The 26317-nt window shown below is 46.8% G+C and overlaps 1 protein-coding gene across 1 annotated transcript in view; it reads right to left on the reverse strand.

Annotated features, from left to right (window-relative positions):
• LOC137903610 (E3 ubiquitin-protein ligase HECW1) overlaps positions 1-4794 on the reverse strand; it is a 51521-nt gene extending 46727 nt beyond the window's left edge. The window contains exon 1 of the mRNA XM_068747738.1: positions 4765-4794. Within this exon, the coding sequence (XP_068603839.1) occupies positions 4765-4794 (30 nt within the window). The remainder of the gene's footprint in view (positions 1-4764) is intronic.
• Positions 4795-26317: the final 21523 nt, after the last annotated feature.

A 26317-nucleotide genomic window follows, 5' to 3' on the forward strand; every position in this document is an offset into this window, starting at 1 on the left:
GCATAAATAACAACAATTACTAGCAACAAGAACATATGCAGAGCAGATGAGTAACAACGGACGCCTCTGCTACAGAGTCAGATCCAGCGCTCCGTTTAACCCGGCTAACCCTGGCTAGGAACCAATCACCGCCGGCCGTGGGACTTTGTAAATTGTGTAAACTGAGATATTCACATGAAATAATGAAAACGTTAAAATGATCCGATAAGTCGCATGTCCTTGTTGGGGCAGCTAGCTCCCAAGCTGGCGTTCTTGCTAGCTGCCTGGTGGAACAGAAAATGCAGCAGACGACTTAACCCGTTATCAACGACCGCAGCAACGCCGCTATTGCTGTCTATGCCCGGTGATACGGTAACGATTCACCGGACACGGAGAACCGGTGCTGGCGCTCCGGCCGTGGTGATGGCCGGGTTTGCCCTCACCATCCGTAGGTAAAGGGTTAAACATTTTTATCTTTTGTTAAGTTCTTTGTTGAGTAATCAGGATGTAGTTCATACTGATGTCATATCTGTAGTAAGCATGCAATGGATAAAACCGGGGTCCGCTCTGTGTTCAGACACCTCTGTGTTCAGACACCTGTGTTCAGACACCTCTATGTTCAGACACCTCTGTGTTCAGACACCTGTGTTCAGATACCTCTATGTTCAGACACCTCTGTGTTCAGACACCTCTGTGTTCAGACACCTCTGTGTTCAGACACCTCTATGTTCAGACACCTCTGTGTTCATACACCTCTATGTTCAGACACCTCTATGTTCATACACCTCTGTGTTCATACACCTCTGTGTTCAGACACCTCTGTGTTCAGACACCTCTGTGTTCAGACACCTCTGTGTTCATACACCTGTGTTCATACACCTCTGTGTTCATACACCTCTGTGTTCAGACACCTCTGTGTTCATACACCTGTGTTCATACACCTCTGTGTTCAGACACCTCTGTGTTCATACACCTCTGTGTTCATACACCTCTGTGTTCATACACCTCTGTGTTCAGACACCTCTATGTTCAGACACCTCTGTGTTCAGACACCTCTGTGTTCATACACCTCTGTGTTCAGACACCTCTGTGTTCAGACACCTCTGTGTTCAGACACCTCTGTGTTCAGACACCTCTATGTTCAGACACCTCTATGTTCATACACCTCTGTGTTCATACACCTCTGTGTTCATACACCTCTGTGTTCAGACACCTCTATGTTCAGACACCTCTATGTTCAGACACCTCTGTGTTCATACACCTCTGTGTTCAGACACCTCTGTGTTCAGACACCTCTGTGTTCAGACACCTCTGTGTTCAGACACCTCTGTGTTCAGACACCTCTGTGTTCAGAGTCTTCAGACACCTCTGTGTTCATACACCTCTGTGTTCAGACACCTCTGTGTTCATACACCTCTGTGTTCAGACACCTCTGTGTTCAGACACCTCTGTGTTCAGACACCTCTGTGTTCAGACACCTCTGTGTTCATACACCTCTGTGTTCAGACACCTCTGTGTTCATACACCTGTGTTCAGACACCTCTGTGTTCATACACCTCTGTGTTCATACACCTCTGTGTTCAGACACCTCTGTGTTCATACACCTCTGTGTTCATACACCTCTGTGTTCAGAGACCTCTGTGTTCAGACACCTGTGTTCAGACACCTCTGTGTTCACACACCTCTGTGTTCATACACCTCTGTGTTCAGACACCTCTGTGTTCATACACCTCTGTGTTCAGAGACCTCTGTGTTCATACACCTCTGTATGGTATTGTTCATTTATATAAACTTGGAAAATGTATTGAGTATGTTTTTCTACAGGTAAAACTACAGGTATTCTCTTTCATAAAATTGTTCTTGAAATCATTAGTTCAGATTTATTTGCCACTCTGTCATGCTATGATGATTGATGATTTTTGATCAGTACGCCGTATTGTAGAAATTAGTACGGGGGAATCCGTTATCAAATCTATTCGCAGTTAGCAGAAGAACTTCTCACTTTACTGGGATGTGTCAAACATTACAGACAGCGCACCAGAAAACGCACCAAAGAGAGCAACAGGGGCAAAGAGGTGCCAAAACGTTGGGTCTACCATTTCATGGCTGCCATTTTCCAATTGAGGCAGAAATGTCTGAACCAGTGTAGACACATACCCCAGACAGCAACACAGTCAAGGATATCCTGAAGCAAGCTGGAATTAATTTACTTGCATCAGTTCATAAAAATGAACAATGCAGCCTCATGGTAGTGCTGGTAGTGCGGTTAGCAGGAGCTAACGTAGCATTGCTAGTTGCTCCCTTGAGCCGGTCCCAAGCCCGGATAAATGCAGAGAGTTGCTCAGGAACGGCATCCGGCAGAAACATGTGCCAAAATGTAACATGAAAATCAACGTGAATAAGAGAGTCATACCGGATCGGCCGAGGCCCGGGTGAAGAACGGCTAGCAGCGTTGTGTACCCGGGGGACGCTGCTGGACAACATTCAGGGGACATACAAGACACTGGATTAGTGTGGGTCGAAGAAGGGGATGAAGAGGAGGAAGACGGGTGCATCAGCAGTGAGAGAAGAGGGAATGGAAGAGTTCAGGACTGAGAGGAGGGACTCTGAATGTTGGGACGATGACGTGAAAAACTAGAGAGCTGGTGGACATGATGATGAGGAGGAGGAAGATTGATGTGTGTCCAGGAGACCAGGAGGAAAGGAAGCAAGGCTAGAAGCCGAGGAGCAGGATTCTAGTTGTTTATAACGGAGGAGAGGAAAGAGGAATGGAGGAGGAGTTATCTTGAAGGAGGAGTTAGTGCAGAGTGTTCTAGAGGAGAAGGAGAAGTTCTTACGCTCCACAGGACTCTCCTGGATCAGGACTGGGAGTGTTCCCGGTTCTGGAGAGGACTCTCCTGAATCAGGACTGGGAGTGTTCCCGGTTCTGGAGAGGACTCTCCTGGATCAGGACTGGGAGTGTTCCCGGTTCTAGAGAGGACTCTCCTGAATCAGGACTGGGAGTGTTCCCGGTTCTAGAGAGGACTCTCCTGAATCAGGACTGGGAGTGTTCCCGGTTCTGGAGAAGACTCTCCTGGATCAGGACTGGGAGTGTTCCCGCTTCTGGAGAGGACTCTCCTGAATCAGGACTGGGAGTGTTCCCGGTTCTAGAGAGGACTCTCCTGAATCAGGACTGGGAGTGTTCCCGGTTCTAGAGAGGACTCTCTCCTGGATCAGGACTGGGAGTGTTCCTGGTTCTAGAGAGGACTCTCCTGGATCAGGACTGGGAGTGTTCCCGGTTCTAGAGAGGACTCTCCTGGATCAGGACTGGGAGTGTTCCCGGTTCTAGAGAGGACTCTCCTGGATCAGGACTGGGAGTGTTCCCGGTTCTAGAGAGGACTCTCCTGAATCAGGACTGGGAGTGTTCCCGGTTCTGGAGAAGACTCTCCTGGATCAGGACTGGGAGTGTTCCCGGTTCTGGAGAGGACTCTCCTGAATCAGGACTGGGAGTGTTCCCGGTTCTAGAGAGGACTCTCCTGAATCAGGACTGGGAGTGTTCCCAGTTCTAGAGAGGACTCTCTCCTGAATCAGGACTGGGAGTGTTCCCGGTTCTGGAGAGGACTCTCCTGGATCAGGACTGGGAGTGTTCCCGGTTCTAGAGAGGACTCTCCTGAATCAGGACTGGGAGTGTTCCCGGTTCTAGAGAGGACTCTCCTGAATCAGGACTGGGAGTGTTCCCGGTTCTAGAGAGGACTCTCCTGAATCAGGACTGGGAGTGTTCCCGGTTCTGGAGAAGACTCTCCTGGATCAGGACTGGGAGTGTTCCCGGTTCTGGAGAGGACTCTCCTGAATCAGGACTGGGAGTGTTCCCGGTTCTAGAGAGGACTCTCCTGAATCAGGACTGGGAGTGTTCCCGGTTCTAGAGAGGACTCTCTCCTGGATCAGGACTGGGAGTGTTCCCGGTTCTAGAGAGGACTCTCCTGAATCAGGACTGGGAGTGTTCCCGGTTCTAGAGAGGACTCTCCTGGATCAGGACTGGGAGTGTTCCTGGTTCTAGAGAGGACTCTCCTGGATCAGGACTGGGAGTGTTCCCGGTTCTAGAGAGGACTCTCCTGGATCAGGACTGGGAGTGTTCCCGGTTCTAGAGAGGACTCTCCTGAATCAGGACTGGGAGTGTTCCCGGTCCTAGAGAGGACTCTCCTGAATCAGGACTGGGAGTGTTCCCGGTTCTAGAGAGGACTCTCCTGGATCAGGACTGGGAGTGTTCCTGGTTCTAGAGAGGACTCTCCTGAATCAGGACTGGGAGTGTTCCCGGTTCTAGAGAGGACTCTCCTGAATCAGGACTGGGAGTGTTCCTGGTTCTGGAGAGGACTCTCCTGGATCAGGACTGGGAGTGTTCCTGGTTCTGGAGAGGACTCTCCTGAATCAGGACTGGGAGTGTTCCTGGTTCTGGAGAGGACTCTCCTGGATCAGGACTGGGAGTGTTCCTGGTTCTGGAGAGGACTCTCCTGGATCATTCGGAGTCCTGTCGTTTATTCCGTTCCACACGCACTAAATACAACAAATGACGTCATCACTCTGGGAAACAAGCTGAGAGGTGAGCCACCTGTAAAAAGGCATTTCACCCAATACGCGCACCTTTCGGCAGAAAACGAGCAGGACGCCCTCTCGGACAGGCGGAAATGTCCTCTGGTGTGTTATAACGTCTAAATGTCGCGTCTTAGCGCGTTTATAACTCGACCTGTAGGGATCGCGCCCTCTGCAGGGCGATGGGCCCGTTACACAGCAACAATGGAGCCGACCTACCTGGGACGAATTCACCTGCCGGTGGATCATCCTCTGGGGGGGCAGACGACCAGGAACACGCCCGCTAAGTCCCGCTCGGCTCCATGTCGACGGTAAAGACAGGAGGAACGCGAACGCACCGACCGATCCACCGATGAGGCACCGAGTCACATCCTCTCCTCCGTCCGCGCCGCGGCCGTGAAGCGACACCAAACACAACTTCCGGTGCACAGGAAGCAAGCCAGCCGAGCGGGGCTGGACCAAAGCGTGTAACGCCGGGTCCACTCCGTTGCGTTAACGTGCCATTTATAAGGATAGTTAATCCGGAATAAAGCTCGTTAGCAATAAAGGCGATGTCAACATAAAAGGTAGCTTTATTTTGAAGGTCGAACTCGACGCGAACGTCTTCCGGTGACAGAGCTGGGTACCAAAGCGTCACAGCCAATCAGAGAGCGCGCTCGTCTCATCCCGTGCTTCTTTCTCTGCGCGCTCCCAACCAAAGCACGCAGTCCCGAACCACGTCACGCGCTCAGCGTGCACGAGCGCGTGACGTGGGCGGTCAATAATGCAGTATTACACAGTATTCATGTATTTGTATTCGTACTTGGGTCGTCAGTGTTGAAAATATATTAATTTAGATTAACAAACATTTGTATTAGAGAGAGAGAGAGAGCGAGAGAGAGAGCGAGAGAGAGAGCGAGAGAGAGAGAGAGAGAGAGAGCGAGCGAGAGAGAGAGACTAATGCAAATCATATATTCTTTCTCCAAAGGCTTATCTTACATTAAATATTCTATCCATCTTTCGTAAACACCAGAACTACATTGTAGTATTTTTGTGCATAAGTGTCACATGGCAAAACAATCAATTTGATTTTTATGATTGGCTGTAAAACGTCAGCTGTTTTCAGAAGTAATGAGAGTCGTTCTAGAACAATGAAGACGTTCTATGATCGACTGAATACTGTAAAGGTCTGAGCGGTGGACGTTTGGAGCAGCGACAGAGCGGACGAGGTGCTGCAGAGCTGCAGAGCTGCAGGAGCTGCAGAGCTGCAGGAGCTGCAGAGCTGCAGGAGCTGCAGGTGCTGCAGGTGCTGCAGAGCTGCAGGAGCTGCAGAGCTGCAGGAGCTGCAGGAGCTGCAGAGCTGCAGAGCTGCAGGAGCTGCAGAGTGGACGAGGTGCTGCAGAGCTGCAGGAGCTGCAGAGCTGCAGAGCTGCAGGAGCTGCAGAGTGGACGAGGTGCTGCAGAGCTGCAGGTGCTGCAGGCGCTGCAGAGCTGCAGGTGCTGCAGGAGCTGCAGAGCTGCAGAGCTGCAGGAGCTGCAGAGCTGCAGAGCTGCAGGAGCTGCAGAGCTGCAGAGCTGCAGAGCTGCAGAGCTGCAGGTGCTGCAGAGCTGCATCATGGCTGAACTGCAGGATTATTGTTGTTATTGATGATCAGAGGCATCAGATCAAAAACCCAACGAGAGTCAGACGGAATCTCTCATCAGTGTAACCGCATCAGAGGTAACGAGTACTCTGACGTCACGCCTCGAGGTAACGAGTACTCTGACGTCACGCCTCGAGGTAACGAGTACTCTGACGTCACGCCTCAGGGTATTATGGTATAATTACTATTATATATTATATTATATATATACAGGGTATTATGGTATAATTACTATTATATATTATATTATATATATACAGGGTATTATGGTATAATTACTATTATATATTATATTATATATATACATGGTATTATGGTATAATAATTTTTATATATTATATTATATATATATACAGGGTATTATGGTATAATAATTATTATATATTATATTATATATTACATGTTGGTCGCTGGCAGGTGTAAATACCTGCAAAATCATAGAATCGTGAAAGGTCTTTGATAGAAAACCAATGTCATTCCATGTTTGTATCATTTTAAAAAAGTACAATTTATTGAGCCTTGAGAAGTTTAAAAGTTTTAAAATGGCTTGTCATGGATTTGCCCCGCCTCCCACGTCGGGCTTTCGTAGGAAAATTAAAGTTACATATACAACAGTAACTGTCAGTCCAGTACTACAGCGATGGTCTATCTCAAGTCTATTGTATAAGTACCGGTAGTATTACAGTAAACGTATGCATATGGTTCGTGTAGCCATTAGCCGAGAGCTTTATACACTCAAATCGCATTTTCATTTACAAATGTCTTCTCTACAGGAGCAGTGCTTGGTGTGTTCAACTGATCTGAAGTATCATGGGAATACTTCCTCCATGATGAGGTACTTCACTGCGCTAACCATGGGAACCCAAATCAAAGTAGGCTATGATAATAATAACCTTTATTTATATAGCACCTTCCAAGAAATTAAATTCACAAAGTGCTTTAACAGACATAAACAAAAGTACAAAATCAAGATTCCAGAAAATAAAAGCGTCAAGGGACACTGAGGACACGGGGGACCCAGTTTGAGAGCGAGGACAGAGGACACCGTCCTTTAAAGCCAGTCTGCAAGTATGTTGGCAGAAGAGATTTAAAAGAACTTACTGATTCTGCCGTATCTAATAATTTTTGTACTATATATATTATTAACTAGACACACAAACACATTTTGATATGACTCACAGGCCTCATTTAAATCCTTATTTTCTTCAATTCATTTTCTTTTTATTTCTTTATGTCTTTATTTCTTTGTCAATGCAGCATGCTATTCAGTCTGAGTTTGTGTCCATCAACACATTTTCATACGAACGTACTTTAGATCCACTGCAGTCTTGCACTTTGCCAGGAGAGGTCGCTGTAACTGAAACAATTTCACTTCACTTCACTTTTATTGGCTTGTCCCTCGGAGGACGATTTGTTTTACAGCAGTTACACACACATTTAACAACATTCAGGGGACATACAAGACACAAGAGTTGAGCAGCATCATTGTACAGGTGTATAATATACAGGTATATAATATACAGGTATATAATATACAGGTATATAATATACAGTAGTCCCTCCTTTTCCGCGGGGGTTACGTTCTAAAAATAACCCGCAATAAGTGATATCCGCAATGTAGTAATCTTTATTTTTTTTACAATTATTATACATGTACATAAATGTTTTAAGGCTGTAAAACCCCTCACCACACACTTTATACACGTTTAACAGTCAGGCATTAATCTAAATAGATTGTTTCAGTATTATAGAATGAAACCAAAGATCAAAACCTTTTCAGAACTAAACATTTGTTTGAGAAATATAAATATATAGTACGTACAGTAAACGTTTTCCTGTTAATAATGTTAAGGCGTGCAGGTCGAGGAAAGAGCGGCTTGGAGTGCAGAAGAACAAATATTCTACTCGTGCTGTCTTTAGCCTCTCATGCTGCTTTACTGGATAGCTTAGCACAGCGGAACGGCAGCGGCTACATGTATCAACAGGAAGAAACAAAACCCAAAAGGGACGTGACGTTTATGCTCCTACAAAATAAAAGCCTCTTTTTACACAGAGAATAAGAGCGCTATTAAACAAACGCTTAACAAATAAACATGATAGCTTTTAGAAATAACGAATTTAATTTTAATGATCAACCTACGAGGTTGAACACATGAGAAGTTATTAATAGCAACTCGCACGTATTTCACAGTTCCTCCGACCGCGCCCCTTCGTCTTGCGCCGTTTCAAGGCGCGTTCAAGTGCAAAAAAAATAATCTGAAATTGCACTAAAAAACTCAGCGAAGCAGCGAAGTTGTAGAAAATGAACCGCATTGTATCGAGGGACTACTGTACAGGTATTGTCACGGGGGCTGGGCCGACTGGGCGCTCTAAACAGGCACAACACCGGATGCAGGTTATAGCTGGTCTTTAATGATCCGCCAGAAAACAGTGACTTCAGAAGGTTCGAGGACGTTGGCGAGGAGGCTCTGTAGAACTGCCACGGTGACGACAGGAAACAGGCTGTGACGGGGAGCCAAGTAGACGATGAGCACGTTGAGTCAGGTGCGCTGGGAGACGCTGACACTCCGGCGAGGTGTGGAGCGAAGGCCCGAGTCTTTATGGAGCAGGTGAGGAGACGAGGCCCGATTGGAATCAGCTGCGCAGGGCTGCCACTCCTGCTCCAGCTCAGCCCCGCCCCCTGCTCGTCCTGCTCCAGCTCAGACAGAGAAAACTATCAGGGAGAACAGAATCATGACAGTACCCCCCCCCCCCCCCCTAACGAGTCGCCTCCCGGCGACCCCAGGCTTGAAGGGATGGGCATCATGGAACTCCCTCACCAAGGTGCCATCCAGGATGAGGGAACGAGGGATCCAGGACCTCTCCTCAGGACCGTAACCCTCCCAATCGACCAGGAACTGGAGGCCGCGACCACGCCGCCTCACGTCCAGAAGGCGACAAACCGTGTAGGCAGGATGGCCGTCGATGAGCCGGGGTGGCGGCGGAGGATCAGCAGGCGGGGACAGGTCACTGTGCCGAACAGGCTTCAGTTGAGAGACGTGGAACGTGGGGTGCACTCGGAGGGACCTCAGCAACTCCAGCCTGACCGCAGTGGCGCTAACGATCCTCTGGATCTTGAATGGTCCGATAAAGCGAGGAGACAGCTTGCCCGAATCAGTCTTTAGTGGTATGTCCCGAGATGACAGCCAGATGGAGTCACCGACATGATATTGGGGGGCAGGAATTCGGCGACGGTCAGCAGCCACCTTGTTGCGGGCTGCACGGGGCAAGTAGCAAAAAAATGTCCTGCCTTCCCACAGTACAAGCACTCACCGCTCTGGCGTCTACGTAGCCTCTCCTCCACCGTAAGTCGGGCACGGCCCAATTGCATGGGTTCGTCTGTGGGAACGGGAGGTGGCACAGTGTTCGAAATCACTCCCCGGCTGGGGCTACGGGGAGGTCTGAGCCTTGGAGTCTGAGTTGAGGCCCTTTCCTGACAGCGGGAGCGCCGTCGGCTATCCAGCCGGATTGCCAGGTTAACAAGCGCCTTCAAGTCAGCAGGTTCATCCCTGCTAGCCAGCTCGTCCTTGAGGTGGAGGTGGAGACAGAATCATGACAGGTATATAATATACAGGTGTATAATAATATACAGGTATATAATATACAGGTGTATAATAATATACAGGTGTATAATAATATACAGGTATATAATATACAGGTATATAATATACAGGTGTATAATAATATACAGGTATATAATATACAGGTATATAATATACAGGTATATAATATACGGATGGGCGTTTCCTCTGGCGACATCTGTTGGAGAGAAGCTGTTAATGCACCTGGATGACGTCACAGGATACCTGTTCCCTCTTGTGTCAGAGAATGGAAGGCCGTGCAAGTCCACGTTCTGCCTGAGCTGGGGGAGGGAAACGGATCCATGTGAACGCAAACGAGCAGCAAACCTTGAGATCTTCTACCCCGGACATCTCTGCAGCTGAGCTCGGATTCCTTCTCATTCCACGGTACGCCGTCTTCCTCACCTCCTCCTCCCCCTCCTCCCCCTCCTTCAAATTCTGGTTAACATTTCCCTGCCCTCCACCAACTCCCTTTATGAGACGGGATTCGTCGAGGGACAAAGAGCAGCAGCTGTTAGGACTGCTTGTTGTGTCCCCCCCCCTATGTAGCGTTACTTATTTTATTTTTGTTTAGTCACGGGGACTTTAGAGATAGTTCAGCCTCATAGCTGCATTCAGGCTGCACAAATCACAGCGACTGATCCAGGATAGGACCCCCCCCCCCCCCCGTGTGGGTGGGAGCAAGTTAGATAAAACTTCCTTAGGTCTGGCTCCTTTGCAGGAATACTCTTAGAGCCCCTGTCAGAAGAAATAGTTTGTGTGAGTGTCTCAGATTGGATATTATTACAGCGTGGTCATTGTTTAGAACCGTTTCCAGCAGTATATTCATTCATTCATTCATTCATTCATTCACACATGTTCCAGGGCGAAATCAGGACGTACCCAATACCTGCTGAACGAGATTGTTCTTGGCTCAGAGTCCAATTCTGAGAACAAAGACCGAGTTCTGAGTTTCCAGGGAAGGCTGAGTGTGTGTGATTGTCCCGTAATCTGATCACCTCTTATTTAATAAGATTGTTTGCTGATCCTTAGCATGAAAAGCTGCTGTGAGGTGGACCAGGCTGATCCCAGACTGATTCCAGGCTGATTCCAGCCCGATCCCAGGCTGATCCCAGGCTGATCCCAGGCTGATTTCAGGCTGATTTCAGGCTGATCCCAGGCTGATCCCAGACCAATGCCAAGCTGATTCCAGACCGATCCCAGGCTGATCCCAGGCTGATTTCAGGCTGATTCCAGACCGATCCCAGACTGATCCCAGGCTGATTCCAGACCGATCCCAGACTAATCCCAGGCTGATTTCAGGCTGATTCCAGACCGATCCCAGGCTGATCCCAGGCTGATTTCAGGCTGATTCCAGACCGATCCCAGACTGATCCCAGGCTGATTTCAGGCTGATTCCAGGCAGATCCCAGGCTGATTTCAGGCTGATTCCAGACCAATCCCAGACTGATCCCAGGCTGATTTCAGGCCGATTCCAGGCAGATCCCAGGCTGATTTCAGGCTGATTCCAGACCGATGCCAGGCTGATTCCAGACCAATCCCAGGCTGATTTCAGGCTGATTCCAGACCGATCCCAGGCTGATTTCAGGCTGATTCCAGACCAATCCCAGACTGATCCCAGGCTGATTTCAGGCTGATTCCAGACCGATGCCAGGCTGATTCCAGACCAATCCCAGGCTGATTTCAGGCTGATTCCAGACCGATCCCAGACTGATCCCAGGCTGATTTCAGGCTGATTCCAGGCAGATCCCAGGCTGATTTCAGGCTGATTCCAAACCAATCCCAGACTGATCCCAGGCTGATTTCAGGCTGATTCCAGACTGATCCCAGGCTGATTTCAGACTGATCCCAGGCTGACTCCAGGCAGATCCCAGGCTGATTTCAGGCTGATCCCAGGCTGATTCCAGACCAATCCCAGGCTGATCCCAGGCTGATTTCAGGCTGATTCCAGACCGATCCCAGACTGATCCCAGGCTGATTTCAGGCTGATTCCAGGCAGATCCCAGACTGATCCCAGGCTGATTTCAGGCTGATTCCAGGACTCATTGAACAGGAGGAAGCTCCAGAGGAGATACCAGAGTTGGCAGGATGTCTCTCACCTGTCCTGGAAACCCTTCAGGACCCCCCCCCCCCCCCCCCCCCCCACGATGCTCCTGTGTAACTCACCTTCACTAGAAACAGAGCAAGTGTGCGAGAAAAAGATGAATTATAATTAAAAGAAGGGAACAATGTGTAACATTTCCTGACCTTTCAATGCCCCCCAGCCCCCCCCAACTCTTGGTGATGGTTGGATGGAAGGGGTAGAATTAAGGGGCACAAATAAATCCATTGCACTCTCTCCTCAGAACACTGTGTATTTGTCACTTTGTGTTTGTCCATGTTGTGTGTTCACTGCGGTGTGCACAGCCCTCTACGGCGGTAAGCAGGTAAAAAAAAGAAGTGAAAATGAATTGCAGAATCAAAACATTCATCTTGTGTGTGCATAAGACACGAGAGACAACTCTAAAGATGTCATTTCCAGTTGTTCTGATACCGAAACGGCAACTCTGCACTTCTACAACCACGAAATCGGTCTCAGCGGTTTGTTTTTCTCTGTGAGAACAGGCAGCTGTAATATGTTAAACACGGAACAGAGAATGAACAGACAGCAAAATGTACACGAGTAAGCTGTTTATTACATATGCACTCACTGTCATTCACACCGTATATGTAGGGAGCAGAGACCGGCTAGAAAACACTTAGCATGCTGTCAACATGACAGGAAGAAGAAGACCCTTCGATATGTCGTCGTCTGCATGGATTGTGTTTGAGCATTTCAATGTTTCTACAATTATGTTTCGTTTTTCATTGATGGGAAACTTGTGAGAGGCTGTGACTGTCTTTGTTGCTAAATCTTTGCAAAATGTGTGTGTGTCTATCGTGTGTCTCTGTGTGTGAGTGTATTGTCTGTTCTTGGCGTGTGTGCACTTTATGCCAGGTTTAGTTTGGCAATGTGTTGGAGCGCACTTTGTCTATGAGCTTGTGCAAAACAGATGCGACTACGAAACCGAGCCAGTTCAGGCAAGTCCTCGGACCCTGCCAGGTCCCGAGCGCACACACATACACACGCACGCACCCACACACGCACGCACGCACCCACACACACACACAGGCACACACTTTATTTCCTGCACCCGGGACTATAAATGTGTTTGCATGATGATGATGATGATGATGATGATGAATATATTTATTACTCCACAGATATAAAATAACAATAAATTCAAAATAAATTACTCCACAGATGCAAAATTACAATAAAATAAAAAAGACACATAGTATGCCCAACGTAGGTGGACAAAAAAAAAAGGGGGGGGGGGGGGGGGTTGATCCGGAGAGAGTCGTGATGACTATCTCCGTTTCTGTCCCCCTGAAAGGTGTATTTTTAGGGCCGTTTTGAAGGAGGCCAAAGAGGTGCATGTTTTGAGGGCAGGAGTCAAACCATTCCACCCTTAGGGGGCAGTATTGTAAAAAGATGGTTTACCCATGTTGGTCCTATAGGAGGGGGTAATCAAGGGTAAAAAAAATTGTAATTAGTAAAAAAAATAACTTCATTCAAAGACGGACAGAAATAAAAAAGATCACACTTTTAATAATCCCTCACTGCCTTTTTTTTTTTTTACAGGGACATAATCAGGAACATGATGCAATTCAAGGCAAAGTGGTTTATATCAGGGGTCCCCAACCACCGGTCCAGGGCCCGGTACCGGTCCGTGAGGCATTTGTTATCGGGCCACACAGAAAGAATAACTAATTTATAATATTTCCGTTTTATCGATTATTAGCGTCTAAAAGGTGTTTTATTTTGAAAAACGACCGGATTTTTGCCAACATAACATTTGCCTGTGAATTTCCATGCTTTACGTGATACGTTACTAAAAACAGACGTGAACTAGTGAAGATTAATAAAAAACAAACGTCTTTGGAGAGCTTCTTTGGGAAAGACCAACTGAGGAGGAAGAAAAGAAAACTTCTTTTAACAGACAAATCAGGAGTTAAACTCAAAACACGGTTTATCTACAACAGCTGATTAGCTTCATTAACGAGCAACGAAGGGTTAAAAGCTGCTTCGGCACAAAGAGACCGAGAACCCTGAAATAAAAAACAAGAACCCTGAAATAAAAAACAAGAACCTGGATTAAAAGACAAGAATGTGGAATTTATGAAACAAAGAACATGAAGGACAGAAGCAAATACACTTCGCTGCTGTCCTACATGTCCTGAACAACTCGGACATACTACTCCAGACTTCCTCATGCAGTACCACAGGACCTCATGCACTACTACAGTACCTCATGCACTACTACAGTACCTCATGCACTACTACAGTACCTCATGCAGTACTACAGTACCTCATGCAGTACCACAGTTCCTCTCTGGGCACCCTGTCCTAGGCTTTCTCTAGATCTACAAAGACACAATGCAGCTCCTTCTGACCTTCCCTGTACTTCTCCATTGCTAGCCTCAATGCTAACGTTGTGTCTGTGGTACTCTTCCTCAGCATGAAGCAATACTGCTGCTCACAAATACTCACTTCTGTCCTTTGTCTAGTCTCCACTACTTTTTCCCAGAACTCCATCGTATCTCATCAGCTTTATCTCTCTATAGTTTATATATAGTCTCTGTTTGTCTCCCTTCTTCTTGAAGATGGAACCAGAACTCTTCTCCTCCGTTCCTCTTCATCTTCTTCCTCTAGAACTGTATTAAACAACCCGTTAAAAACTCTGCAGCTTCCTCTCCTAGACACTTCCTCACCTGCACAGGTATGTCTCTGGTCCAGCTGCCTTCCCGTTCTTCATCCTCTTCATCACTCTAACATGCTGAACATCCTTCCCGTCTCTACTCTTCATCACTCTAACATGCTGAACATCCTTCCCGTCTCTACTCTTCATCACTCTAACATGCTGAACATCCTTCCTGTCTCTACTCTTCATCACTAACATGCTGAACATCCTTCCTGTCTCTACTCTTCATCACTCTAACATGCTGAACATCCTTCCTGTCTCTACTCTTCATCACTCTAACATGCTGAACATCCTTCCTGTCTCTACTCTTCATCACTCTAACATGCTGAACATCCTTCCTGTCTCTACTCTTCATCACTAACATGCTGAACATCCTTCCTGTCTACTCTTCATCACTCTAACATGCTGAACATCCTTCCTGTCTCTACTCTTCATCACTCTAACATGCTGAACATCCTTCCTGTCTCTACTCTTCATCACTCTAACATGCTGAACATCCTTCCTGTCTCTACTCTTCATCACTCTAACATGCTGAACATCCTTCCTGTCTCTACTCTTCATCACTAACATGCTGAACATCCTTCCTGTCTCTACTCTTCATCACTCTAACGTGCTGAACATCCTTCCTGTCTCTCCTCTTCATCACTCTAACATGCTGAACATCCTTCCTGTCTCTACTCTTCATCACTCTAACATGCTGAACATCCTTCCTGTCTCTACTCTTCATCACTCTAACATGCTGAACATCCTTCCTGTCTCTACTCTTCATCACTCTAACATGCTGAACATCCTTCCTGTCTCTACTCTTCATCACTCTAACATGCTGAACATCCTTCCTGTCTCTACTCTTCATCGCTCTAACATGCTGAACATCCTTCCTGTCTCTACTCTTCATCACTCTGACATGCTGAACATCCTTCCTGTCTCTACTCTTCATCACTCTAACATGCTGAACATCCTTCCTGTCTCTACTCTTCATCACTCTAACATGCTGAACATCCTTCCTGTCTCTACTCTTCATCACTCTGACATGCTGAACATCCTTCCTGTCTCTACTCTTCATCACTCTAACATGCTGAACATCCTTCCTGTCTCTACTCTTCATCACTCTAACATGCTGAACATCCTTCCTGTCTCTACTCTTCATCACTCTAACATGCTGAACATCCTTCCTGTCTCTACTCTTCATCACTCTAACATGCTGAACATCCTTCCTGTCTCTACTCTTCATCACTCTAACGTACTGAACATCCTTCCCGTCTCTACTCTTCATCACTCTAACATGCTGAACATCCTTCCTGTCTCTACTCTTCATCACTCTAACATGCTGAACATCCTTCCTGTCTCTACTCTTCATCACTAACATGCTGAACATCCTTCCTGTCTCTACTCTTCATCACTCTAACATGCTGAACATCCTTCCTGTCTCTACTCTTCATCACTAACATGCTGAACATCCTTCCTGTCTCTACTCTTCATCACTAACATGCTGAACATCCTTCCTGTCTCTACTCTTCATCACTCTAACATGCTGAACATCCTTCCTGTCTGTCTCTCTGTCCTTCCAGCCTGTTCAGATCCTTCTCTCCCTCTTTACTATCTAACCTGCATACAGGTCATCATATGACCTCTGTTTGACCTTTGACCTCTACCTTTACCTTGCGTCTCATCTCCCTGTTCTCCTGTTTACTCTCTTCTGTCCTCTCAATGTCCCACTTCTTCTTAGCTAACCTCTTTTCCTGTCTACACTTCTGCACTTCCTGGTTCCACCAGCAGGTCTCCTTATCTCCTTTCCTTCCAGAAGACACACCCAGTCCTCTCCTACCTGTCTCCCTGATCACCTGAGCTGTTGTATTCCAGTCTTCTGGAAGTCTCTCTTGTCCACCCAGAGTCTGTCTCACCTCTTCCCTGAAAGACACACAACACTCTTCATTCTTCAGGCTCCACCACTTTGTCCTCTGCTCTGCCTTCATCCTCTTCCTCTTCTTCACCACTAGAGTCATCTTCCTCACCACCAGCCTATGCTGGCTGGCTACACTCTCTCCTACCTTAGAGTCACCAGCCTCCTCTAAACTGCTCCGTCTACACTAGATGTCCAGCTGGTGCTCCTCCCTCCACTCTTGTAGGTCACTGTATGTTCTAGTCTCTTCTGGAAATAAGTGTTAACTCCTGCCATGTCCCTCCTTTTGGTAAAGTCCACCAGCATCTGTCCTTCTCGGTTCCTGTCCTGAACACCAAACTTGCCCATCACTTCTTCATCTCCTCTATTTCCTTCACCGACACGCCCATTGAGGTCCCTAGCAACGTTGTTAACCCACAGGACGCTGCTGGCGTTCATTGTTAACCCAATATTAAATCTATTGTAAGTGTAATTACTATTTTAGTTTTGTAAATATTGGAGTTTCATCGGTTTTGTAAGTGTAAATAATATTTGGTGTTGTAATTAACAACTTTAGTGCAGTTTTTGACATCTTCTGCAATAGTGCGTTTTTTGTCATGGTTTTTATAGATTTTATTTTAAATAATTGTGTAAATACTGGAAAGAGAATGCTTGTGGACACTCCCGTGAAGACATGTTGATGCTTGTTCACCGAAGAATCTGCCAGATTAGATATTTGGCAGCATAACGACATTCTTCAGACACTCCTATGTTCAGACAATTCGGCTGATGACCGTGCAACACACTTTATCAATTCGTGTTCTCTGCAAATAATGTCTGTAGCTAAATGTTCGGTAAAGTTGACTGGTTGAAGTTTTTCGAGAACCAGAAGGAAAATCATGATCGTGTGATTAAAGGAGCCCCAAAAATAAATGATGGAAAAAGTATATTTCAATGAAACCGTATTTACTTGTGTGTTGCTTAACAACTGCCTAAACCAGGCAACCTTTTACGATATACAGTAGTCCCTCCTTTTCCGCGGGGGTTACGTTCCAAAAACAACCCGCAATAAGTGAAATCCGCAATGTAGTAATTTTTATTTTTTTACAATTATTATACGTGTACATAAATGTTTTAAGGCTGTAAAACCCCTCACCACACACTTTATACACGTTTAACAGTCAGGCATTAATCTAAATAGATTGTTTCAGTATTATAGAATGAAACCAAAGATCAGAACCTGTTTTCAGAACTAAATAAAAATATATAGTACGTACAGTAAACGTTTTCCTGTTAATAATGTTAAGGCGTGCAGGTCGAGGAAAGAGCCGCTTGGAGTGCAGAAGAACAAATATTCTACTCGTGCTGTCTTTAGCCTCTCATGCTGCTTTATTGGATAGCTTAGCACAGCGGAACGGCAGCGGCTACATGTATCAACAGGAAGAAACAAAACCCAAAAGGGACGTGACGTTTATGCTCCTACAAAATAAAAGCCTCTTTTTACAGAGAATAAGAGCGCTATTAAACAAACGCTTAACAAATAAACATGGTAGCTTTTAGAAATAACGAATTTAATTTTAATGATCAACATACGAGGTTGAACACATGAGAAGTTATTAATAGCAACTCGCGCGTATTTCACAGTTCCTCTGACCGCGCCCCTTCGTCTTGCGCCGTTTCAAGGAGCGTTCAAGTGCAAAAAAAAAATCTGAAATTGCACTAAAAAACTCCGCGAAGCAGCGAAGTCGTAGAAAATGAACCGCATTGTATCGAGGGACTACTGTACTCTGAAAGTCACGGCCGACTTGACAAATATGTTTTAAATTCAATTAAATTCAGTTTTATTTCTCTAGCGCCAGATCACAACAGCCTCCTTTCCTGTAATCCACAATCATCTCCTTCTTTTTCTTCACATTGATGCAGAGGTTGTTTTCTCTGCACCACTGCACCAGATGTTCCACCTCCTGCATGTACTCCAACTCGTCATTGTTGAGGATGCGTCCCACCTCTGCTGTATCATCTGCGAACTTAACAATATGACTGCTCGGTTACTTAGCCTTGCAGTCATACGTCAGCAGGGTGAACCGCAGAGGGCTCAGAACGCATCCTTGAGGGGAGCCGGTGTTGAGGATGATGGGGGCGGAGGAGATGTTGCAGATTCTCACAGTCTGCGGCCTGTTTGTCAGGAAGTCCAGGACCCAGTTGCACACCGATGAGCTCATCCCCAGTGTCACCAGTTTGTTGACCCTAGGGCTGAGCTCATCGAGATGGTGTCTGTCTCACAAACCGAAACAGGGAGCTGATTCCACAATCAAGAAGCTTGATAACTGAAAGCTCTGCCCCCCTGTTTGGAACCAAGAGCATCCAGCAAGATGTGCACAGACAGTTCATGAAGCTGAACCCCCGCAAAGCTGCGGGGTCAGACAATGTTCCCCCTGAAACATTGTGCCAGTGAGCTGACTCACAGACATATTTAATACCTCCCTGGAGTCCTGTCATGTAAATGGTAAATGGACTGCACTTATATAGCGCTTTCTCCACCGCTTCGCGGTGCTCAAAGCGCTTTACATTAGGCCTCACATTCACCCATTCACACACACATACTCCAGTGGGCGACTGCTGCAATGCAAGGTGCGGCCAGACCCACTGGGAGCAATTTGGGGTTCAGTGTCCTTGGGCAATGTCTTGCCCAAGGACACTTCGACATGCAGACAGTCAGAGCTGGGATTCGAACCACCGACCTTCTGATCACTGGACGACCCTACCAACTGGACGACTCTACCAACTGAGCCACAGCCGCCCAGGTCCTCCACCATTGTTCCTGTCCCCAAGAAGCCAAGGATCACAGGACTTAATGACTACAGACCGATAGCGCTGACATCTGTAGTCATGAAGTTTTTTGAGCGCCTGGTTCTCCACCATCTGAAGACCCTAACCCCCCTCCTGGACCCGCTGCAGTTCACCTACCGAGCCAACAGGTCTGTGGACGAAGCAGTCAATCTGGCCCTTCATCCTGCAGCATCTGGACTCCCCAGGAACCGACGCCAGGATCCTGTTTGTGGACTTCAGCTCTGCGTTCAACACCATTCTCCCAGAACTGCTCCAGGACAAGCTGCTCCAGCTCGACGTGCCCGACTCCCTCTGCTGGTGGATCACTCACTTCCTGACGGACCGGAGGCAGCATGTGCGGCTGGGGACTACGGTCTCGGACTATCAGCACCGGATCCCTCCAGGGCTGTGTACTTTCCCCCTGGCTCTTCTCCCTGTACACCAACTGATGCACCTTCTGCCATCAGTCCGTTAAACTGATTAAGTTTGCGGACGACACCACCCTCATCGGGCTCATCTCGGACGGTGATGAGTCTGCCTATAGGAGGGAGGTGGACCGGCTGGTGTCCTGGTGTAGCAGCAACAACCTGGAGCTGAACAGCCAGAAAACAGTGGAGATGATCGTTGACTTCAGGAAAGTCACAGCCCCACCGTCCCCCCTCGCCCTCACAGACTCCCCTACCCCCATCTCCATCATGGACTCTTTCCGCTTCCTGGGCACCACCATCACCCGGGACCTCAAGTGGGAGCCGACCATCAACTCCCTCATCAAGAAGGCTCAGCAGAGGATGTACTTCCTGCGGCAGCTGAGGAATCTCAAGCTGCCGACCCAGATGTTGGTGCAGTTCTACACCTCCATCGTGGAGTCTGTTCTCACCTCCTCCATCACCGTGTGGTACGCTGGCGCCACCACCAGGGACAGACACAGACTGCAGCGCATTGTACGTGCTGCGGAGAAGGTGATCGCCTGCAAGCTGCCATCGCTCCAGGACCTGTATGTCTCCAGGACTCGGAGGCGTGCAGGTCGGATCACAGCCGACCCTTCTCACCCTGGACACGGACTCTTTGACCCTCTCCCCTCAGGCAGGAGGCTACGGTCCATCTGGACCAGAACCTCCCGCCACAAGAACAGCTTCTGCCCCTCGGCTGTAAGACTCTTGAACATTTTGTAACCGGTAACTTGCACTGTTCTCTTTCCACTGCATAATTATATTAGTTTTACTGCTGCTAATACACATCTGTGTATCCACTCCTGGTGCTGCTATTTTGTGATGTGGTCTGTACTTATATGTTTTTTGTAACTTATGGAAAGATTATTGTCAGTGTCATCACAGTACAAGTACAGTGCAACATTGAAACAAGATTCGATGAGAGTGCCAAAATGCCAGTATCAAGGGAATAAACTCTTCGGTGTCAGAACACAAAAATAACTTAAATGCTGATGACATATTACTTTATTTGCAAGAACCCTCTACCTCACTGCAGGAAGTGCTCAATCTTATAACAAAATGTTCACAATTATCAGACTATTCTATTAATTGGAAAAATTACTTCCCATTACAGAAAATTCATGGAATCCTGCAGACCAGAACCCAAACCACCCTATCCCTATGGGCAATTTAAAATATCAGAGTATAAATATTTCACCTAAATTGTCTGAGTTAACCCAATTAAACTTTACCCCACTTCTGGATAAAATCAGCAGTGATCTGAAGCGTTGGAATAACCTCCCTATATTCCTCCTGGGAAGAATAGCCACCATTAAAATTAAAATGTTACCACAAATTAATTATTTATTTTCAATGATTCTGTTTAAACCAACTTCCAACTGGTTCCAATCCTTGGATTCAGCCATCACTAAATTCTACTGGAAAAATAAAAAAGCAAGAATTAGTCTATCTAACCTTCAGAGGAGTAAATCTAATGGAGGTCTGGAAGCACCAAATTTTATGAATTATTACTTGGCTAACCAGCTACAATATCTTGTACTATGGATGCACCCGAATAGAGACTCTAATTGCTGGTTAGAGTTGGAACAGAAGGACTGCAAGGATATTAGACTCGCAGATCTCCCCTTTATCACAACAACCATCAAACGGCACAACTGTTTTAAAAACCCGATGATCTCTTCCACCTTGTCCGCCTGGTGGAAAGCGTTAGAAATGACAAACTCCAAACTGGAACCCTGTATGTTCTCTCCAATCTCCTTAGCAACAGATAACCAGAAACTGTCCAAAGGAAGATCAACAAAGTTTAGCTTTAAACCACCATCTTGTTTCAGTTCAGTGAGTTCCTCTTGCTCCTTTGAAGTCAGGTCCTTTCCAGCACCGGATGCTGAGCTGTGTGGGTTCCTAAACCAGTCAAGGCATTCTGTGGAGGCTGAATAGAAATAAAATGACAACTTCTCCTCAAGAGCTTTCAAATGTGTGCAAATCACCTCGCACATTGCAGCAGCGTTGCCATCATGCAGTTTCCACGCTGCACATGTTGTTGCCAGAGCTGCACCTTTAAACGGAATCCGTTCATTTTATCAGTGCTTGTAAGCAGGTTTTCATTTCGGCCTTGCATCCAAGTGTTCAGTTCATTCAGATGATGAAATATATCAGACAGGTACGCCAGCTTTGCACACCAGTGCCCTAAACAACAGTCAGGTCTAAACAGGACAACTACTCACCATGTGCAATAACTAATGTATTCTATTTCTTTATGCAAAGTACTGGACAATCTCACTGCATGCACTGATCACTTTAAATTTGTGTCATTTTATCCTGCTTGAACCTGCTTGAATTTTCTGAGATTATTGAACTTTAGGTTGTACTACGCACCGGACGGGGCAGCGCTCCTAATCTCTTTGCATAGCCAATATGCAAAGACAATAAAGGCTTTCTATTTTATTCTATTCTATTCTATTCTATTCACTCATCACTTGCAAGCAGCTTTGAGTAATCGGACCTCTCGTTTGTCAGAAAAACTTTAAGTTCCTCTCGTAGCTCATACACAAGGGCCAGCACTTTGCCGTGCGACAGCCACCGGACCTCCGTGGGGAGCAATAAGACTATTGTGGCGTGTATAAAATTAATCCAAACGCCACGGTGGGCTAAGTCGAAGGGGTTAAAACATTGAAGATGCGCACGCAGTACGTTGCACAGGCCTTGACAGATTTATTCCGCTCCAGCTCGCAGAGAGAACGGTTTGAGGACTTACTTTGGCTGTTGTAATGGTTGACAGTAAATACCTCATTGCCAGTGCAATCTGCCGTTGTTTCCGTCGCGTCTATCCTGCGTTCATGATCATGCGGTCAACAAAAAGTTTCTCCTCACGCTCACCCCACCAGCATAACAAGGCCACACACACTGACACAGCACAGGTGCGCACACAAATAAAGCCTCTCCAGCTGTGCCACGCCCCAATCACCGTGGCGTGGATGCGCACACACCCAGCACGCGCACACACCCAGCGCACACACACCCAGCACGCGCACACACCCAGCGTGCGCACATTGGCTCTTACACGGCTATTGTTTTGTTTCAATCTTACATTTCTAAATATTACAACTGTACTTATAAACAACATTTTTATATCAATAGAAAAACAATGAAGTGAAACCACGAAACATCAAACCATGAACTTAGAACCAAGTTAAGAATTCCGTGTTTCTTTAAACTGAAGATAAAGGTCCAATTATCTTCTTTGTTCAGCAATTTTCTATAAGCCTCCTAGGTGGCTGAACATGTCTCTTTGGTCGAGACAGTCTTTCCACAGCTGGAGACACAGACGCTGGCATCAGACCGTGGTCAGCGTGATCAGATCCGCTGATGGATCGTTCCGTAGACCCAGCCGTGTCCTGCTGAACCACTTCATTAGGAACAGCGTCCTTCACAGTCGGCTGTAGTTGAAGATCTGTGCGGTTCCTTCTCAGAGACAATCCATTTTCCATCTGGATCATGTAGGAGCGTGGTGCAACTTCCTTCTCCACCTGTCCCTTTTGTCTCCAGGTACTCGTAGAGTTGTCCCTTAGACGCACAGTCTCCAGGATTCAACATAGGCAGGTGTTTTGCCGTTCGATCATGCAGCTGTTTTTGTTTTGCCCTTTTCTCCTCCTTCGCTAGTTTGACTTTCAGCGCGCCTCTTGGTGTAAGCAAGTCTTCATACTTTTACATGAGTGAATCCTGAACATTTTCAGTATCTGATGATGTCACCAAAAACACTCTCTTGACCAGGTTGAGCTTTATGCATGCACTGAGTCCCAGGGTCGGTTGTACACTCATATCCACGATCAGAAGCTGTGCTCTTATCTGTTGACCTTTGTATTTGAAGGCTGCAATACATCCGCCTTTAACAGGAACACGTTCTCCAGTGTATCCACTCACTTTTGTTTTGAACGGTATTACAGTCTGATTCACTGTAATTGGCACGATCCATTCCTCTTTTTCCATTGTGCAAGCCTGCACCACATCCACAAGAACCTCTTCACTGTCCTCATCTTCCTCAACAGTGTTGACTTTCTTTCTTGAAGCCCCTTTGCAGCATTTGGAGTAGTGATTGTACTTTCCACAGTTATTACGGCATGTCCTTTTCTTTTGTTCTTTATGTACTGCATGCACCATTGTTTCACCTCTCTGAAGCGATTTCGCTTGTGCTCTCGTGGTTTCTGCTGCTCTGCACATACTGACACACTTATCTAACGTAAGTCCAGTTTCTCTCAGCATTCTTTCTCTCAGTGCATTGTCCACTGTGCCACAAACAATCCTGTCTCTCACTAATGAGTCTCTCAGAGTCCCAAATTCACATGTCTTGCTTAGCGTGTGAAGCTCTGCTAAGTACATGTAATATAGTGAATTACATGCCTCACCACCCCACGCCACCAGAGGGCGTGGTGGACCAAGAGGACGAGTGAGGCGATGCAGGAAGCAGAAAGCAATGACGCAGTCAGTGACTGGCATGTCAAGATGAGCGACGAATAAACCAACCAGACCTGAATATCGTGGAGTGATTCCTTCATTTATGACGTTACCACATATTGGCGACGAGGATTCTGGATACATGATTTCAAGTGACTGACGGGAGATGAAGGGAACGGATTGACTGCAAGTGGCGGGAAGAGAAAAGAGGAACGGAAACGGTCCTAGCAAGAGGGCTAATACGGGACTGGCAAGTTAACGAGCGAGTTAATGAGCAAGCGTCGGAACATGAATGTGACGGTAGGAAACCTGTCGGCATTTGATGCGCAAGAGCAGACTTGGGAAGAGTACTGTGAGATCCTGGAACAGTTTTTTGAAGCTAATGGAATTGATGGCGGAGATAAACAGAGAGCTATCCTCATTAGCGTGGTGGGACCAGCCAAATATAAGCTCATAAGGAACCTGGTGAGTCCAGATAAGCCCAGTTCGAAAACATATGATCAGCTAGCAACCTTAATGAAAAACCACTTCAATCCTAAACCGAGCGAGATTGTACAGAGGTACAAATTCGATTCACGTTCCCGTCAGCCTGGTGAGGGTGTCGGTGCATATGTAGCCGAGCTGAGACAACTCGCTCGTGATTGTAACTTTGGCACTACACTGGAGCAGATGTTAAGAGATCGTCTTGTGTGCGGTATTAATGATGGCAGGATTCAAAGACGGTTGCTGTCTGAAACCGACTTGACGTTTGAGAAGGCATTTCAGATGGCCGTAGCTGCTGAAGCTGCTAGTAAGAATGCCCAAGACTTACAATCCAAAGCATCATTGCCGTGCAACAGCGTGACGATGGAGGGAAAGGAGCGAAAGGGCGCAGATTGGAAAAAGAACGAGTGCTATCGATGTCATGGGAAACAGCACAGTGCAATCGAGTGCAGGTTTAAAGAAGCAAAGTGTTACTGTTGTGGAAAAGTAGGCCACGTCGCCAGGGCTTGTCAAAATGAAAGCAAAGGAAGCACGCGACCTGGTGAAAAGAATCCACACGGAGAAGAGCGGCGTTGGTGTCCCCAAAGAGAACACAAGGTATGTGAAAGGCAGAATAGTGATAGTTCTTCGGAGCAGGAAGAAGTGTTCACATTAGCCTGCATCAAAGCGGAAACCTCAATCAAAAGAGTTAAGCCATTTGAACTAGATTTAGAGGTGAATCGGAAGAAAGTGACCTTTGAGATTGACACAGGATGCAGCGTGAGTGTTATGAATGAGACAAAGTTTCATGAGATTTGGAAGGAGGACAAACGTCCACAGCTGAAGGAGACCAGACTTTCACTGAGGTCATATACCGGCGAGAAAATCAAAGTGGCAGGATTAGCACAAGTGAAAGTGACCTATGACCAGCAGGTGAAGACATTGCCCCTAGTGGTGGTAAAGGGTGTGGGACCTAGTTTGTTAGGAAGAGGATGGCTGAAGACCCTAAAGCTGAAGTGGGATGAGATTAAGCATGTGAGAACAGCAGCCCAGGGGCTACAGGAAGTGCTCTCGAAACATGAGGATGTTTTTAAAAAAGAGTTAGGCATGTTAAAAGGCATGAAAGCGACAATTCGAGTGTCTCCCGAAGCCTGTCCAAAGTTCTATCGGCCCCGCTCAGTTCCATATGCCATGAGGGCTAAAGTAGAAGAGGAGTTAGAGAGACTTCTGAAAGGGAATTATTACGCCAGTTAAGTATGCTGAGTGGGCAGCACCCATCGTACCTGTCCTGAAGCCGGATGGTTCTGTCAGGATATGTGGCGATAACAAACTAACAGTAAACGGTGCCTCCTCGCTAGAGCAATACCCTATTCCCCGTGTGGAAGATTTAACACACTGGCAGGAGGGAAATGGTTCTCCAAGCTTGATTTGAGTCATGCTTATCAGCAGATTGTGATGGATGAAGAGTCCAAGAAATACCTGACAGTAAACACGCATCGGGGCCTGTTCACCTACAATAGGCTCGCTTTCGGAGTGTCATCCGCGCCAGCCATTTTCCAAAGAACAATGGAAAGCTTACTACAAGGCCTGCCTAGAGTAGCTGTGTATTTGGATGACATTTTACTGACAGGGAGAGATGAGGCCGAGCATCTGAGCACGCTGGATGATGTACTCA

Source organism: Brachionichthys hirsutus, chromosome 14 (assembly GCF_040956055.1).
Source record: "Brachionichthys hirsutus isolate HB-005 chromosome 14, CSIRO-AGI_Bhir_v1, whole genome shotgun sequence".
Taxonomy (NCBI): Eukaryota; Metazoa; Chordata; class Actinopteri; order Lophiiformes; family Brachionichthyidae; genus Brachionichthys; species Brachionichthys hirsutus.